This window comes from Rhynchophorus ferrugineus, unplaced genomic scaffold, assembly GCF_030347505.1.
Source record: "Rhynchophorus ferrugineus isolate W39M unplaced genomic scaffold, kcgeb_rfMv2 rfM8, whole genome shotgun sequence".
NCBI lineage: Eukaryota > Metazoa > Arthropoda > Insecta > Coleoptera > Curculionidae > Rhynchophorus > Rhynchophorus ferrugineus.
This window is the reverse complement of record NW_027472587.1, coordinates 14409582-14429147: the sequence shown is the minus strand read 5'-3', so window position 1 is coordinate 14429147 and position 19566 is coordinate 14409582. Positions and strand designations below refer to the sequence as shown.

The following is a 19566-nucleotide window of genomic DNA, read 5'->3' as shown; positions in this document are numbered from 1 at the left end:
CCTCGTTTCGAAATAAATTTATGAGATAAAATGGCGCAAGTTCCCATCAGATCTCGATTAAATCAATGAAGAACGTTTTTGTACGAATTCTAATAAAATATTAATATTGAATGAAATCTCTGACATTATTTGATTGTGAATTAGTCAATAATATCAGTTTTTATATCTATATATTTTAGTAGCAGATAGTAATGGACTAAAAAGTCCCGGGCCTAACATATAGACGGCGCTAGTTTTATTGCTTTCACCACTTTTTCAGTTAGTACTAGCCTTCAAAAGAATGCTGTTAAAATTTCATGATATTATACTCATAAGTTTGTGAGTTATTGTGCTAATAGTGATACTACTTTTGTTATTTTCAAAATAATGGAACAAAAACAATTTCGTGTTTTAAATTTACACTGCTTCTTTATAGAAAAAATACAGTTCAAGCGCAGCAATGGCTTAAAAAATGCTATAAGGACGCCGCTCTATCAGAAACAACAAAGAAATGTTGGTTTGCTGACTTCAAACGTGATCATAGAGACACCGATAGCGCAGAACGCAGTGGACGTAGAAATCAGGTGGTAACACGAGAAAACATTAAAAAAATCCACGAAATCCACATACATTGCGTGAGCATTTGACTATGAGAAATCTCTGTTCAAAGTGCGTGCCGCGTTTGCTCACTGTTGACCAAAAACAAGAACGTGTTGATGCTTCTGAATAGTGTTTGATTCATGTTTAAATGTAACGAACCGGAATTATTGCACCTGGTACTTCTCAGTTCATGTGTTATGTTGAGAAATAATCATTCAAACTTGACGTTTAGGTCTCCACAACAACATTGAAAATCTAACCATCATGCCATGAGTTTCATGCTAAGCGCTGCCGCATTCATTTGTTTTAATAGCGATGAACCACACATAATACGGAATTTCAACGATAACAACGATTTCTATATCATTACTCAGCATCTTAAAATTCTCAAGTTGTTTATAGTGCAAGTTTGAGGAGACAAGAGCCACAAAATTCCCACAGTATTGCACAAGAATATCCAGAAATCTAAGACACTCATAGTGTTTTGTACAATGGTAATATGCTAGGATTCGATAGTTCTACGATTATTCGAATTTTCACGTCAATGAGTGTTTCAATAAGAAAAATTATGTAAATACTGGAATAAAAATACTAGATACTAGTCTAAATTAAATCCACCAAAAAATGTTGTATCTGTCTCATCGAATGTAAAAGTCTCATCAACTGCTAAGCTGCCTAAAAGTTCTCCAAGTGTTTTATCTATGTCTTTTCATCGTATTTAAGATTTTTGGATTCTCTAGGACGTTCTTTCTTATTGACATTAACATCATTATTTTAGTATAGTAATAAATATAAATTAATACCTTTCTAAGAGTGTTTATTGGGCTACAACATTAATTTTATGTGTCAAATCATTTATGAAAATTTTACTGCGAAAAATTATACACATTAGTTTTCAAAGTGATATCTATCTCTAGTTAATGGCTTCCTTATTATATTCATACATTCGATGGCCTTTAATAACGCCTTTTTTCAGAATAAGCAAACTTCTTGCCAATAAATAAAGCTGGAAGATCAATTTTTCGAGATCCCGAGTATTGTAGTCCCGATATTTTTGGGAATACATTTAACTAATACCAAGATTCTTGAGTATAAAGAAAATGTTAAAAATTGTTAAAACTAACTTTATCAGACAAACTTTCAAGAGGTCATAATTTGTAACATATTGATGATGATTACTACAATCTCACAATAACAAGACGGGACACAACATGAGATGGAAGACGCTTATGGAAGACGTAAATTATCCGGCGATATCAAACTATCTCCAGGAATCCTTAACTAAGTCTAATTAAGTTGGTTTTATGGAAAATAACAGGAACAGTTGGTTTTTCTTTGGCAGAAATTTAAATAAGATATTAATTGAAGAAAATATTTGTTAATTGAGACCATTTTTGTTAATGAATATTTTTCATTTTAAGTGGTCAAATTAACTTCTTGTAGTAGCCACTTTCCTTCCATTTGGACATTTCCCAATGCATGTAAACGCCGGGTTTGAGTTGTGCTTTCGCCCGATCAATCTTACAAATTATTATCTTCGAACTTTTTTGGTCTGTCAATCATATTTAAATTGTTGAAACTGAAAGTGATAATTGGGATATGAGGAAGCAGCATTACCATAAGCTTCTAAATGTGTTTGATGTGATTTGCCAGTAGATACACTGAGTAACACAATAATCAACACAGGAAACTTAATTAATTTATATAGAGAAATGTCAAAACCATGTAATGTTTAACAGTTAGGTTGGTTTTAACAGTTGTTTTCATTGATTAAATATACATGTAAATACTTGATATTATCATTATCATTGCAGTATTTTAATTAAAATGTAAACGCAGCAAAAATAAATAATTTATAACGTAAAATAATCACTTCGATTCAGGCCAGATTGGGTTTGAAGCGAAAAATCTTTTTCCTAGAACGTTAATCCCTGTCGAGAGACCCGTTAGATGCCTAGGAAGAAATGAGGCCGCACCCTCCACGACATTCAATCGTCATCGTTTCAATGTTAACGACTTCCTCGTCAGTAAAACTGATCAGAAAATGGCGCTGATAAAGCTTTTAAAGGCATTTATTGGGCCCAACCCTCGGTTTCGATAGCGGCACGTCAGAAGATTTAAATTGTTGGGATCCCTGGTTTAAAATGTTGTAATTGATTTTTGCCGATTATTAGCGTGGAGAGTCTTTCCTTTTCGAGATGTTTATGATCAGGGCTTACGGTAAACTTTACGTATTAAATTACGTAAAAGAATTAGAAGGTGTGTAAAGTAACGGCGAGGGATGTTTTTGTACATTCCAAGCTTAATTTACATAGATTGTGTGTATTAATATTGGTTGAAGAATTATCAATTATTATCCACGACCTTCGTCCAACATTCAAATTAATTAACGATTTCGGTCAGCAGAAAAACGATGGATTTTTGGAGATCATTCCATGGTTGATTTATTCGAAAATAAATGCATAAAAATGGTGCTCCTTTTCCAAAATCCCTTAACTGAAACCTAGCAATGCCTGGAAAATATGACTAACAGGACAATTGAAAAAAGATGCATGTATAAATTTGACAGCTGTCGGATCATTAGTTTGTGAATTATAGCATTTTGAGTGAAGCAACTTTTGTTATTGTGAAAAAAATGGATAGAAAGGAATTTTGCGCGTTGATAAAATATTGCCTTTTGAAGGGGAAAATACAGTTGAAGCAAAAACTTGGCTCAAAGGGCTGATCGCTGAAACTGAGGCCAATTTTGAAGCAAAGAAAAAATCGTACTACAAAAATGGAAACGAAAAGGAGGAGGAGGGTCGCTATAATCAATGTATCATCCTTCACAGTAATTATGTTGAATAAAAAAAATAATTTTGACAAAAAATGTGTTTAACTATGGTAGGCCGGGGAATTTTCATTTGACTTGTTAGTGAAGTAAGACCCACTCTCATTGAACTGAACACTGTTATGTTACTATAATTCCACTATTTCTGCATATTTTTAAAATATAGATCTTTTGCAATATGCTACCTAAAGGATTTTTGAAAGTCAGGATTATTTTCGTAGTTACATAGATATCTAGAAACTCAAAATAATAATAAGTCATTAAATTAATTAATATGGGCTCTTGTTTCAAAGTTGCTTTTGTTCTGGAAAGGGTCTTGAAATCATGAGAATTACCGTTAGTATTTAGCCACATATTGCCCAGTCTGAGCTATCTGCTCTATCTAAGGAGGCTCTAATAGATTGCTTCAGAAAATGTTTAAATGAAAGTAGAAGAATTTCCAATATATGGATCAGGGTTTGCCGACTAATATTATTTTTAATTAGTATTATCTAAGTTGTAGTACCTCAAACCTTTTCCTCAATCGACTCAACCGACAAGTTGGGTTTGGACAGTTTAGTGAAATATTATTGAAAATATTTTTGATATATCACTCTGTGTATAGGAGTATGGATTTTTAGAAATTTACTTTTTTATAATTGGGAAAGATAAAAACATAGCAGCAATTTTTTTGAATGGGTACCATTTTGAGAAAAATCAAAGAAATGTTCCTTGCAAAGTTCAGACCATTGTTCCATCAAGATTTTTGTGCTTTCTTGTATTCTTCAAATATCAAAAAATCTCAACATCTTAGTAACAACAACATAGTAAAAAAGTAAATTTATTAGTAAAAGTATTTATTTGTTTAATGTTACTAGAAAAATAGATGTTTTCTTTTAAAAATATGTGTATTAATATATTTTTGTTATACTACATACTAATTTAAATACTTTTAGCATTACAACAGGTCACTTTTGTTACAGGGTGTTACAGGATAAGATATAAGTAATTTAAAAGACCAAATGAATTTAATAAAGTTTTTGCGAATGAGAGTGACTGCAAACTAGAAGAATCGGAATGTTTATCAATTGATAATACGAATGTTGTTGAAGCACAAGAAAATGAGGTGACGAAGACGACAATAAAAAACAAAAACCGAAATATTAAAGATACATCAAACCTTTGTCAAAACTGTTTGAGCCGGCTTGGTGGCGCAGTGGTAAAGGCGACAGGGTGGTCCACCTACTGTTGCGATAGACGCGGTTATGCATTTATATGAACTTTTTTCATAGAGATGCTTTCGTTTGGATTTAATTACAAAATTCAAGGTTTACGTAAGGAAAATATTAATGTACTTTTTTCCATAGTAAGTAAGCATTTGATTACATCAAGCCTGATATGAATATCGTCACTTTAGATAACATTGAAGGAGATACATAGGGAGAATGGTTACGTAAATTCAAAGTTATGACAGTTTCAATGAAAATTTCGGGGATTTTGTTAAAATCTTGGAACGTATCTTGAATAAAACAAATAAAAATCAATTTTTGACATCCGTATTTGGTTAAAAATTAATCAAAAACACTTTTTGAACTATTTATAAGGACCTGAACTAGGAATGAAGTCCTATACTTCCATTCCGGAGCCTAGATTATAATTGTTCAGTTCATTTTTTTGTTTTCTCCGTATATAAATTAAGATATCAATAATCAACTAAATTATACGACCATTAATAATAAGGTTACACTTACACGTATCCTTTCACTTGCATTTACACCATCAATAACACGAGAACGCTTCATAATTTTAGCAGGTTAATTAGTCTCAACTTAATTTTACTTTACGATCATCAGGCTAACCATTTCGTTTTTTTTTCCAACAAAAAACCAAGTAATATCTCAGGCTCGGTCACGTAATACTATTACAATTTGCTAGTAAAAGTTTATATACATATCATGGAGATAATGCGTTAATTAATTATTTTAATTACGACCACGTAAAAAAAATTAAATAAATTGTTTCAGATAAAGGTTGCAAACGTTCACTATTTTTCCTTGCGTGTGTTTTTTGTCTGGAGAGAAAAGCGAATAGTTTCAATACATCAAGTAGGCTATTGTCAAAAATAAAATAATGTCAAATGCCATATAAAACTAATAATGAAATCTGTTTTTATTTTAAATGAGAATGCGTGAATTGAAACGAGAGCAAAACAACCTACTGTCAAAGAACAAAATAACTTTAGACCAGAACAAGTGGTAGTAATTATCTGGGCGATTTATAATACTATCCAAATAATTAGTTGTTCAGTTGCTATTGTACAATCGGTTGCATTCAGTCTCTTTATTACGCAAACAGAACTAGATAATTTTTAGTACTGCTTTTTTTTTCGCTTTTTGAGAATTCTGACAGTATAAAATAAATAGTTCGTGGAACGTCAATAATTTACTTAAAATTATGTCGTTTTGTCGAATTGCATTAGTTAAAATGTATTTAATGAACTTTCAAATGTTTTATGTCACGTTTTTACTAGTTTTCATTGTTAAAAATTTTTTAAAAATTAAAATCTGATAATTAAAATGGTTTTTGTGAAATAATTTAATATTTTGTGGCTATATATATATATAGGCAAGAGTGTAAAATCCTACATATATACATATATATATATATATATATATATATGTATATATATATATATATATATATATATATATATATATGTATATGTAGTAGGAGGACCATCCTGGAAAATTAGTCAGAAATGTTTGTGTTTTGTGAAAAGTAATATAAATATAAAACGATTTTTTAAGGTATATCGACTAATTAATACCCAATACCTCGGGTTTTGATTGCTAGTCAGATAACAAGAAATTCACAATGAGACATGACGAGGAATTTTTCTCTCATGTTATCATAATACACAGTAAAATGTTAATATCTGATTGTTACTATATTATTATTATTTACTTGTTTATTTTAACAAGACTTACCAAATATTTAACAAAAAATGATATGTATCGCAGAGGATCTTGTGACAATAAAATGGATAAATAATAACTGGATGATTAGAGTTCGAAATGTTTTACAAGCACCCTGTACGACTTGTTTGGTTCCCCTGTAGTACAACCTCTGCATCTAGTAGCTCGAGCACTTTCTCTTCTTATATCCTTGGCATTACAGTATCACGACAATTATCTATGCTGTTGCATTCAGCAGTAGCTTAGATTTCAGGACTGACTTGTTATTTAGAACAATAACAGATACATATAAAATATAATTATATAATTTGCTTACTATTAACGACAGCAGAACGAACATTTATTTTATCTGTATTACGAAGGATTATTAATTATGCATTATATATTCTATTTACAATAAATAGTGCTATACATACACAAGAGAAGAGAAAGAGGTGTAAGTAATAAATTGTAAGAATAATTCAAGGAATATAAAGGAAAAATATCAGTGCCATTAATGCAGATAATATGAAATCAAACACAATTATAATTATTTAAAATATTAATGGATAAAAGAAGTTAAGTAGTTTAAGTCGGTGGAAGAGCATATAGAAAGTAGACAACGCAGGTAAAGAAAATATGGAAAGCAGAATCGGAGAAATATTTCAGAAGAGAGGAAAAAAGCGGCCGAACACGAACACTGAACAAAACAGATTTTTTTTGATAATATCTTTATTACATATGGTTTATAATCTTATTTATAAATTAATTTATTAGTACATTTCATTTGTACTTGGATTAGTTCACAAGCAAGATGAGTACGAGATAAATACATCAATATTCCTCAATTACAAAATTATAATAACTTAAGCTATAGTTTACACTAAAGGTATACACTTTATATAAGTTCGTATGGTTTGGTTCGCTTCAATCTTCTGATATCCTGCGCGTTGTCCAGTAGTTGTATTGCTTCCACGCTAGTATGACTTTGAAATTTTCTCTCGTGTTTTAAGGCGAAATCTTGGATAACTTCGCAAATCCATTTGATTTCCAGATCATCGCGCAGTTCTTCGTTGGTTACGTAGCGCTAGGCATTGGTAATTAATCGAAGAATTTTGTTTTGACGGCGTTGGACGACTAGTTGATTTGAATGTTTAGTGCAACCCCATATTTGCACCCCATAGGTCCAAATTGGCTTTATGGTTGTCTGAGAAATCAATCTCTTTGATTTTAGATCAAGCTGATAGTATCTTCTGACTAACCAGTATAGTCAAGATGAATGCTGAGGTATTTAGCTGATTCTGATTGAGCAGATTTGGAGCTATTAAGTTGAATATTTCAATATTTAGTCCATTTATAGATTTTGTGACTTGTACTTTTTCTACTGCCCTCTAGATATGTCCATGTATATTTGTTCCAAATATTGTTTCTTTTGTTGTTGGGATGTCAGCAGGTGTAGAGCAGATAGAGGAGAGGTCCTAAGAGGCTTGTGAAACTCCAGCCGAAATAGTTTTAAATATACAGAACGCCATTTCGTAAGAGACTCTAAATTTTCTTCCGAAAAGACATGACTCCGGCAGTTGACGATAGTTACGCGGTAACAATTTGCTCATCTTACAGATTAATCCCAAATGCCAAACCCGATCAAAAACTTGTAAGAAATCGAGGAATATTGCAGGGCAGTATTTCTTTTCCTCAAACGCCTTATCCATAACTGCAGTTACTCTGTGCACTTGATACAGAAAACATGGAAGGAAATTATGGAGCATGAGAGTATAGACAATAAACATAACTTAATACTGCTTTTTTCGTTTAATTAAAATTGTGTGATATTTATTTTCAGCGGTTTAGAGATGCTGATTTTGCATCTCAATGATACAAAATACATGGAAACCCTTAATTGGTAATTCCTATCATTCGCCGTATTCACCGGACATTGTTCTCTTTGATTTTTATTTATTTCGATCCAGTATGGATACAAACAACCTTGATTAGTATCTTATATTAAAATTAATTCACAGTCTCACATAAAATGATTGAAGTCGATTTCAAGGGTTACGCAACGAACCTTTGGATCCTGGTAAGACAGCTTCGCCTCTGGGGACTAGTATTTCGCCTGCGGGGATGGTCCTGGCGCCTTCGGGCGTCACCGTACCGTCCTGTTCAGTCTTGACCTGTACTCCTCGTATAGTTTCGCGAACCAGACAGCCCTCCTCCGGTTTCCGCCTGGCTAGTTCGACAACGCTCTCGATACATCGTATGGCTCGGCCTTCTTCGCTCAACAACTCGAAGTAGCCCGAATAGTTGTCTGGTATCACTAATCTGAAACAAGCCGACGAAATTTTATTAAAACTACAAGTCATTGCATGACCTAATGTAACATCAACATGTGTAATCACTAAAATATTAACTATATTGTCCATTAAGTTTGCGAAAGTGGTGCGAAGTTGTAGTGGCAATTTCCAAATTCTTAAAACAAAATTGTCATTAAAACATGTCACAACATGTCATGGTATGCAAATTCCCTGGCATGCCCCTGGGCACAGACAGAAGAAGCACATAAAAAAATGTGACGAACTCAACATCAGGTTCATGATGTTGATATTATGATTGGTATATGTTACTGATAATTTTTTTTTAAAATAGTATTAGTCGTAAAATAGTATAAAGTACTGCAAAAATCTCGATTTATAACTGAGTTCAAAAAATAGTAAGACGTAAAAAATCAAGGCGTTGTTAATTATAAATTCCTTTCGCATATAAAGAAATATTGTTTAATTGTTATACGTTGCCAAATCAAAGGAGACTTTGAAAACTATTCCATCAATTGAATTCAGCAAATGAAAAACAACAGAACTGTATTTCAATATGTATTAGATATATTGATAATATATTTTTAATACATATTAATGTATAATAATAATATATATTGATGATTGCAGAAATAAAATTCTAAATATAAGTATAATGAGATTATATATATATATATATATATATATATATATATATATATATATATATATATATATAAGCTATAATAAGATAAGAGAATATATAACATATATAATGATAAGATCTATTTTAAAACAAACAACTTTCACAAAAAATCGCGTAGTGTTTTATGTTCTTGTGGAAAAAAATACCAAAGTTCAAAGTAATTATGCAACGAATTGATACTGTTAAAATTGCAATATAATTTTTATGAAGTGGTTTACGAAGGACTAGTCTTACAGAAATATCACAGAATCAGAATCATCGATAATCGATCGCTTGCTTTGCCACGAGTACATTGCAACATCATTGTTAAATTGTTTTGTAACAAACCTCATTGAAATCACAACGCTCGATACAAGAACTGACAAATTTGTATGAAATGTTTTTAAATATGATGATTATTGTTCGAAAATAAGGTCATTATTGTAATTATTGTGTATGTCTCATTTTAGATGTTTTTATTGGGTTTGAAAACTTACCTGGGTCCAATACACACTAACCGTCTTCCTTCCTTGATCTTGACAGCTTGCGCGATTATCTTCTGCCGTTTGCCGGCAGACAGCAGCAGCGCTGTTGACTGGAGACCCGGGCTGGGCAGGGTAGGCACGCCCAGACCTCCATACTGACCTTTGATGATTTTTACCACCGCAGGTAGGTGGTGCTTAGTGACAAACTCCCTGAGGTAGCTGCCCTCGTCAGCCCATCGGGCAGCTGCCACTGTTATTTGACCATCGGTTGCCGCCATGGTTACCTACACATCATCTCTGCAAACAAAGAAAACAAAAGATGAACTTATGTCTGTATGTTTGAAATTATAAAAAATAGATACTCAGTTTATTTAATAACTTTTAATTTTTTTTTAATAGTGTAGAAGACTAGTTAGGGATTTCTCTTGACCGAATAGACTTTAAGAATCATTATGTCGAAAGCTAGTTTTGCTATTATTATATATTTTTTTCAGATATAACTTAAAACAAATAAGCGAAAGAATGTTAAAGAAGAATGAACTTGATTTATCTGATTAAAACATGGGTTACTTTTTCGCACAGACACACTGTTATTTAATATAAAATGTTATATTAGAACACAGAGTTATAAGTAATAAAATGTTAATAGTAATTCGAAAATATTCATATTTTAGAAATATATAAACATAGAAACCTTCAAAATCCAAGCAGGGCTAATACCGAGCGAAGGTATTGGTTCTTATAACAGTATTGTAGTTTATATATTCTTTAGTTTTTGGTGAAAAATTATCAAATATTACCGATCAATTTTAAGTTCTTAATTAAAATTGATACACGAACAAAAGTAACAAGTAGAAGCTACTAGATCGAGTCAACAGCTCATTACAACAATTATTATCTTTTTTATATGTATTTTAAAGTCTCCTTTTACCAACTATGGGTTTATCTGGACTGGGGCTAAAGTTTAACGTGGGCTCTGAACCACGGTCCTCAGCATACCGACTGGCGAGTGACCAACTTTAGGAATCATCCCAGAAGACATCCGGTCTTACCCAGCTTGGTTACTGGCGTGACTGGGATCATTTTCCTTGTCGGATTTTATACTCTTGCCTAGAACATTCGCAAATTTTAAACAATCACAAACATAAATTTACGACCATGCCCCAGTAGGATTCGAACCCGCGGCTATCGCAACAGTAGAAGGACCGCCCCATCGCCTTTACCACTGCGCCACCAAGCCGACAATTAATTATTCTAAGATGAAAAAATTATATTTTATAATAAAATACCCCTACGATTTAATAGTAAACGGTTTTCGGTCATGTGAAGATGCGGATGTGGTTGATGGCCGGTGAAAAATCGAACGTAGATCGAGATCTGTCACCTGCCACCGTTGGTGGAAACACGCGTATTTATATAGAAAGTGCACTCGTTTCTGATGGCGAAGTCAAGGTCAAATTTTCACCGAGCGGACCTTGGCTATTACTGACCAGAAGTGTGACCAGTCCAAGGTCGTCCATCTTCGAGCTGGTCGACGATCCGCGCTACTCGTTTGCAACGACCCGTCACGCTGTTGCCGGACTTCACGTCTATTCTTCGACGTGTCTTCTTCCTACCACCGCAGAAGTATGTTCATCGATCGCTATGGCGATCAGCTTAGAACCTTGCTATTTTCTACAGTATCGTCAGTTACTAGTTACAGAATTGAATATGTTATTAATAATTTCTTTTTTAAAATAGTATAAGTTGCAAAATAGTATAAAGTAAAAAAATCAAGATGTTGTTAATTATAAATTCCTTTCGCAAATAAAGAAATATTGTTATACTGTTATACGTTGCCAAATGAAAGCAGACTTTGAAAACTACTCCATCAATCGAATTCAGCAACTAAAAAACAACAGAAAAGTATTTCAATATGTATTAAATATTCAAAATTGTTTTTTTTTATTTCATATACTCATTGTAGCTATAGTAAATAAAATAAATATAATCATTATATATTTCATAAAGAAAACTTTAGAATTTTATTGTTTTAATCATCAATTACAAAACTGATTAACATAGCTCTAAAAATTGCCGACTTGGAGGCGCAGTGGTAAAGGCGATAGGACGGTCCTCCTACTGTTACGATAGCCGCGGATGGGAATGCGTAAATTTATGTTTGTAATTGTTTAAAATTTGTGAATATACTAGGCAAAAGTGTAAAATCCGACAAGGAAAATGATCCCAGCCAATAACCAGGTTGGGTAAGACCGGATGTCTTCTGTGATGATTTCTAAAGCTGGTCACTCGCCAGTCGGTAGGCTAAATGCTGAGGACCGTAGTTCGGATCCCACGTTAAACTTAAAGCCCAGTCCAGATAAACCCATAGTTGGTAAAAGGAGACTTTAAAATATATAAAAAAAAGATCTAAAAATTAAACTAATTTAAAAAATAACAAAGCAAATATCATTAATATATTATAGTATATTAAAACTTGAAACACTGTTTAAAATTTCGCTGAAAAAAAAAACAACATAATCATAATAATAAATAAATAAAAATTTGACATAGACCACAAAAGTATCTCTAAGATCCTCTATACTTATTACAAAACTAAATGTATTTAAACAATCAAGTTGACTTTGAACTTGTCGATTATTAATATAGAATGTATTTTTATTATAAAATTTATTAAAAATAGTTTTTTTCGATCTATTAATCAATAACGATCTACAAATATATGCATTATTGAAACTTATGGAAATGTAAGATAATAGTGGAAGGTTGGAGTTCATAGTAGTTAGTCTAACAATAATCTTATGTCTTAGTCAGTCAAATAGAGGAGGTCTTACTATTTTTTGATCACAAGCCATATTGGAAGAACATATTGGAACATGATGCAACAGCAAATCATTTGGTATAAAAAATTAACACATTTGTTACCGTACTTCGTCCTGTGGAACATAATGTTGATGTTACAATTCATGAAAAATTGGTGTATTAAAAAAGTTGTATTTAACAGTTAACGTTGATGACGTGAAACATTTATCAATGTTGTAGTTTATATGGACGAAATGTTACAGCGTAATACGTGTTATAAAGCAAATTGTGAATTGAATTACCCGTCATAATGATTGTGAAATTTGAAGCAACTGAATCATCTGATATGATGAAGAAATATGAACACAGATTTTAGACAAGTTCCTTCCAATATCTAGATGAACTTGTGGTACAGAAATTGATTTCTCTTGAAAATGTTGCCATAACTCATAATTTGTCAGTTGTACAACTTGCAAATGCAAGTAAAAAATATACTTTAGAAAAGTCTTGGTGAAACCGGTAGAAATGAGCTGCAATTTTAATGATTTTTTATGACTATAAATCTAATGATCAAAAAATTTCGATGAATTTATTAAAAACCCTTCGAGTAGTGCTGGAAAGAAGTGAAGTATATGAAGGAAGTTTTGGCATAAATATTCAAATATAAAAGGAGTATCATATACAGGTTTATTAAGATAAATATTTAATAAGAATATTCAAATTAGGATCGGGAACTATCAACTTAAAACGACTATCGACTGTTTAGTAATTGACTACTTTTTACTGTCGACTGTTTCAGTCAATGATTTTCAGTCCCTATTTTCGGTTCGACTAGTTCCCTATTTTCGGTTCAGTTACTATTTTCGGACCTACTAGTTTCATTCGACTGATTTACGTACTATCTTTGCAGTCCTACCCGCTACCTTGAAAATAATGTTCCGAATTTATACTTATATAGATTTATATGCAATATATATGGTTTTAGGTTTTGTTTGCAATGTGAATGTAAATAACAATATATTGTACATTTAAGAATTTTGGAACTCTGTTTTTCGGAAGATTATTTATTTATGTAATAAGGTAAAAATGTACCACATTGGTAAACAAATAGAAAAATAATTTTGACTGCCCTTATGTTTTACTTTTACTTTTATTTTTTGCATTTATCTTGGCAATTATTAATTATTTTTTTGATTCACGTTTTCCATTTTCTAAGTATCCCGATATTTTTTAATAAAATATAAAATATTGATTAAATAATAAGATATTCTTTATTAAAAACAAATAAAATTATTAACCTATTAATCTAACTAAAATAAAATAATTATCTCCGTCCTATTTTCTCTCAAAATTAGCACGGGAAGGAATTCGTACATCTCCGTCTGTTATCACGAACAGAAAAATAGTCAACGTGTGCCACTGACTGAAACACTAAATACTATTTTCAGTCGCTCGTTTTTTTACTGTCGATTAGTTCGACTGTTTTGCGACTATCGACTGTTTTGCTAGTGCCAATAAATAATAAAAATAGTCCTGAGTACAGGTTTACTTAACTTTTTGGCTTTCGCAATAAGCATGGAACAACAGAACAAGTGCATAGACATATAAACAAAAAATATGGTCTTCAACGCCAAAAAAGATTTTTCAGCTGCATTCCTAGATATATCTTTGACAGACAGACCTTTGATAAAGTATGGCATACAAGATTAAAGGTTAAATTAAAGAAACTTCTTCCTTATCCGGATTATAAGCTATTAAAATCCCTCACAGATTGTCATTTTACTATAAAATAAGGCTACGAACATACCGAATTACATGGAGTATATTCAGGAATTCCGCAAGGTAGTATACTGGGTCCAGTACTACATCTTTAGTACACAGTCTATCAATCTACAACAAATATAACCACTGTAGCAACATACACAGAAGATACGGCAGTCTTAACCTCTCATGAAGATCCAGCCACACTATCAATCAACCTACAAACACACCTAAATCAATCACAAATATGGCTGGAAACACGGTGAATTAAAGCCAACCAAACAACGCTCCGTAGAAGAATATGTCCACCAGCCTATATCAATAATTGTCAACTCCTGCACGCAGAGGATGCTAAATATATAGGTATGCATCTAGATCGACGTCTAACTTGGAAGAAACACATATTCGCCAAATGGAAACAACTTGAACTTAAACTCTACCAAACGTATTGGCTTATTGGGTGCAAATCCAAGTTTTCATTAGATAACGAGATATTAGTGTATAAATCTATACTCAAGCCTATTTGGGCATATGGAATCCAACTATGGGGAATCGCTACCAAGTCTAATATATCCATCATGCAACGGTTCCAAAATAAAGTGTTGCGTGCCATTGTTGATGCTCCATACTATATTTCAAATGAAGTGATACAACACGATATTCGTCTAAAACCAATAACGAGTGTAATTCAAAAGTTTTTGTGTGAAGAATTTCAAGAGTGTCAGCGTACGCAATGTATTCGCTATCAGCTAAATATGCGAAAATGTGACAGTGAAGAGTGTAAACTAAAACATCTGATTATTGGACATATATATATATATATATATATATATATATATATATATATATATATATATATACTTTATAATAAGTTTTAGAACAAGACTAATTAATTAAAATAGTATTTTATACAGGAGATCACTTAATGAAGTGATTTTCTACATGCCGTGTATATATAATATAGACATAATAGATACTTATTGCCCTCTGGGTAAATTGTGGAACTAATAGGAGTAAGAAGAAAAATTGAATTGAAAATAAGGTGATTATGATTTAATGTTGATTAAAAGAAGTTGATGGACCGACCGGACAACCCTTAGAGTAATAGCGGCAACATTGCTGCGCACCAGCGTCGCTAATGAGATATCTCTGCTTAAACTGTACACCTTTAGCATCACGCTGGGCCTCCACCACCGCCACCAACTCCTGCAGAGGACACTGACACAACGCGTTCACCGCGATAGGTTTTAAAATAATCCGCAGGAACAACTATACCGCGTCACTTTGGTCTCGTGGTCATCGTTTTGTTTGTCGAGCCTCCTCCAAGTGTTGTCCGTCAGTTTATTGACTCCCGCCGATTTTTTCTCTCTCGCTCCGAGTATGAGTCTTATGCAACGGTACGGGCGGGGGGAAAGGAGCACGACGGCTGACGTTCGGATCGGATAAGTGATCTCTAACATCTGACCAAATAGCCCATCGTATCAAATCATCAAATGGGAACATAAAAAGTCATTGGTTTTGTATTCTAATAATGTATTTCTCCAGTACAAACTTTCTAATTATTTTAAATTAGCGAATTTCGATTTATAACCCTGCTTGAAAACTAGTAAAACGAAAAAATAATTAAGGCCGTATTATATTGTTCAAAAGATAAAAAAGGAGGCTATGAAAGCTGTTGGACTGGCAAAACGTTGCTCTACATGAATTTTATAATCCCAGTATAACCAAATGTGCAAATCTTACTATTTTTGATCACAGTAATAAATCATATTTTACAATTTGTATCTCCATTACTGTGTAAGCCACCCTGAAACATAATGTTGATGTTAAGATCGGTGTTAAACAGCAAAAAAATATTACTATTGTTAATCCAACAATTTACTTCACAATTACAATTCAGGGAAGTTGCTGAATCAAAGGAGGCTTTGAACTCGGTAACTGACCATCTAACGGAATTTAGCAACCAAATATTTGAAAGACCCAAAATAATATTGCTATAGGTGAATTGCGTTCAAAGGAAATTTTAGATCCTTCGCAAGTCAAAAGTCTTACTATTTCTTGATGACGGCAATATATTAATCACTACGTATCGTTGATGAAATACCAAATCACTTAACCTAAAAAAATTAACACATTTGTTAACGTACTATATCCTGTGGAACATCATGTTGATGTTACGATTCAATAAAAATGTTCATATATTGCATGATGTTGAATTTAATAGTTGACGTTTACGACGTGAAACATTTATGCTTGTTGTGGTTTATATGGACGAAATATTGCAACCGAGACTTGTTATAATCAAAATTAAGCAAGCATTCTTCAATTATGGAACTTATGGTCTGAGAGACTATGAGAGTCTAACATATAATTATCGACCTAGAAAGATTAGAAATTTAAAATTTAAAATATGGGTTTCAAAAACAGAAAAACAAAAATGTAACATTTATATTATTTCCGATATTATTATTGAAACTGATTTGAAGCAAATAACTATTTTCTATTAATAATGTTTAAACTGCACTGCCCGTTTTTGTCTTAATTTTTTTTTCAAATATTATTTAATTTTTGTTTTATATCGCAATTAAACAATAAAAATCAATCATTTGATAAATATACCCAACAATTTACCAATTTATTTTTGGTTTTGGTTCTATAACTCCTGATAACGTGAAGTTTAAACTTTCCATTTTTACTCTATGTTATGTTATACTAAGAATACATCCACAGAGCAATGGCCCATATAAAAATGTTACCAACTGCTTAAGAAATATTCTAATATTACAGAATCGTCAATGAAACAAGTAAGAACACTATCTACATTTTTTAAAACAACATTTTATAAATATTTCATATTTATAGCAACCCTTGATATTTTGAAGTATCTATATACAACTTTCATTTTATATTAATGAAATTTTCATTAATGTTATGTATAGATATTTCTGGAGCTATCCTTCAAATTACTTGTTTTAAAATTTTAAATAAATAAATCAAAATACTAATAGAATCTTCAGTTCTTGTGTATTGTATTATTTTAGTAATATGTCACTTTCTTCATATTATGAAAATTACATAAAAAAATCCATAATTCTTTTTTGTACAAACACAGTAAAAAAGAATAATCCAATTTGATTTAGTAGTTTTGAACTTATGCGCATTGCGGTGATATTATTTAAAATTAATATGTTACTATTTTTTATTATCACTTTGTAAGTAAAATTTATTCCAAGTACGACTTCGTAAAAACAATAATATCACTGTTGCAATAATGTTTTTCTCGTAACAATTAACTATGTACATACATTAAAAATCATTGTCAGTTTTCTGTGAATTATTCCGTCAGACAGGCATCAATCTAGAGCACATTCGGGTGCGTCCTCGGTGTGAGGCAAAAAAAACGCGGCCAAAATCATCAAAATTGCATCCAAGGCCGTCGCTTCTCGCTGACATTTCGCTGGAAAGGCACAACACGAAAATGTCAGAGGTGACGGTCTGAATAGCGCTCACCCTCGGACCCCCCTCCGTGCCTCAGCGATCCTTTGAACGCTGCTCGATTCGGAACTATAATTAGAGAGATGGACTGTGGTGCAGAAACTTGGTGCTTGATTTTCATCTTCGCTGATTACGTGTTATATATAGGCATATGAGTTTATCGAGTGTTTGGCCAGTCAACGATTTTCGTAAATATCAAATCTTTCAGTGGGTTTAAGCTGATGATTGTATTTATTTTTCGAGTTAGAGACGGATTAAATTTTATGGCACAAGTTAAACCAAAAAATACAAGACATTTGAAGAAACAAGTATTATGACCTTGAAGAATTAAGATATACTTGAATTAAATAAATAAAATGCCGGCTTGGTGGCGCAGTGGTAAAGGCGATGGAACGGTCTTCCTACTGTTGCAATAGCCGCGGGTTCGAATCCTGCTGGGTAAATTTATGTTTGTAATTATTTAATGTTTGTGAATGTTCTAGGCAAGAGTGTGAAAAAGTCGGTAGGCTTAATGCCGAGGACCATGGTTCGGAGCCCACGTTAAACTTTAGGCCCAGTCCAGATAAACCCATAGTTAGTAAAAGGAGACTTTAATATATATATATATATATATATATATATATATATATATATATATATATATTTATATATATATAAAATAAATAAAATAAAAAGGTCCTTAAATAAAATAAGTTCCTCAGTTCTAACACTATAACCGAAATGACAGGTCTAGCTCTATTGAAAGGTTTTTCGTGCCAACTTTGAACATTACATTTATTAATTATTCAGTATATAGATTCCTCGTTGAAAAACCAACTGATATTTTATTGTCATGTATCGGTTATTCCATTTTTGCTTTATTTACTTTAGAACAGAGAATCTGTTAATGAATCTAGTGATGAGACTTTTGACTCTATGGCAATTATGGTATTGTAAGGAACAGTGTAATAACGCAAGAATGAATATCGAACTCACATCAAGCTCTATTTCTAATTTTTTTACAGAACTTTAACACTTATAATGATGAAAATTTAAAACAGACAGAACAAATACATTATTACCCAATATTCCACTCATATAGATAGATATGTTTACATATGAGATAATTTATATTTTATGGTTCAAGTTAAAGCTTAATATAAAACCAAAGAAAGACATTTAAAGGGATAAGTATTGTAGCCTTGAAGCTTTAATACATACTCAAGAGCGAAAAGATAGAGTACTGATTTCCAAACAAATCGAGAATCAACAAAACTAATTGTAATAAACTTCAGTGTTAGTAATACTCTAATTAGTCTTCGAAAGTTCCTCATATATCATATCATATCAATAATTTAATAGCAGGAGATTTGACAAATGACAGTTCTAGCTCTCTTGGGAGGTTTTTCGTGCTACTTTTGAACATTAAATTTATTAATTTTTTCAGTAAATAGATTCCTAGTTGAAAAACGAACTCGTATTTTAAATATTTTTGTCAATCATTCCATTCTTACGTTTTTTATTTAGTAGAATAGAGAATCTAATGAATCTAGTGAATATAGTAACATGACTTTTGACTCTATGACAATTACGGCATTATAAGTAAAACTGCATTAACACAAGAATAACATTTAAGAATTTGAAAGCTTATAATGATAAAAAAATGTACATATTACCCTATACTATATATCCTACATATATAATCTATTCAAAATAACAGAGAACT

At 31.9% G+C, this 19566-nt stretch overlaps 1 protein-coding gene across 4 annotated transcripts in view; it reads right to left on the bottom strand.

The window, feature by feature from the left end:
- Positions 1 to 19566, bottom strand: part of sano (CABIT domain-containing protein serrano) — a 105715-nt gene that overhangs the window by 12055 nt on the left and 74094 nt on the right. For all 4 annotated transcript variants that reach the window (XM_076411652.1, XM_076411651.1, XM_076411654.1 and 1 more), the window contains 2 exons: positions 9816 to 10100; positions 8411 to 8664 (listed from right to left, as the gene is read on the bottom strand). In XM_076411652.1, the coding sequence (XP_076267767.1) occupies positions 8411 to 8664; positions 9816 to 10081 (520 nt within the window). In that variant the 5' untranslated portion in view covers positions 10082 to 10100. The remainder of the gene's footprint in view (positions 1 to 8410; positions 8665 to 9815; positions 10101 to 19566) is intronic.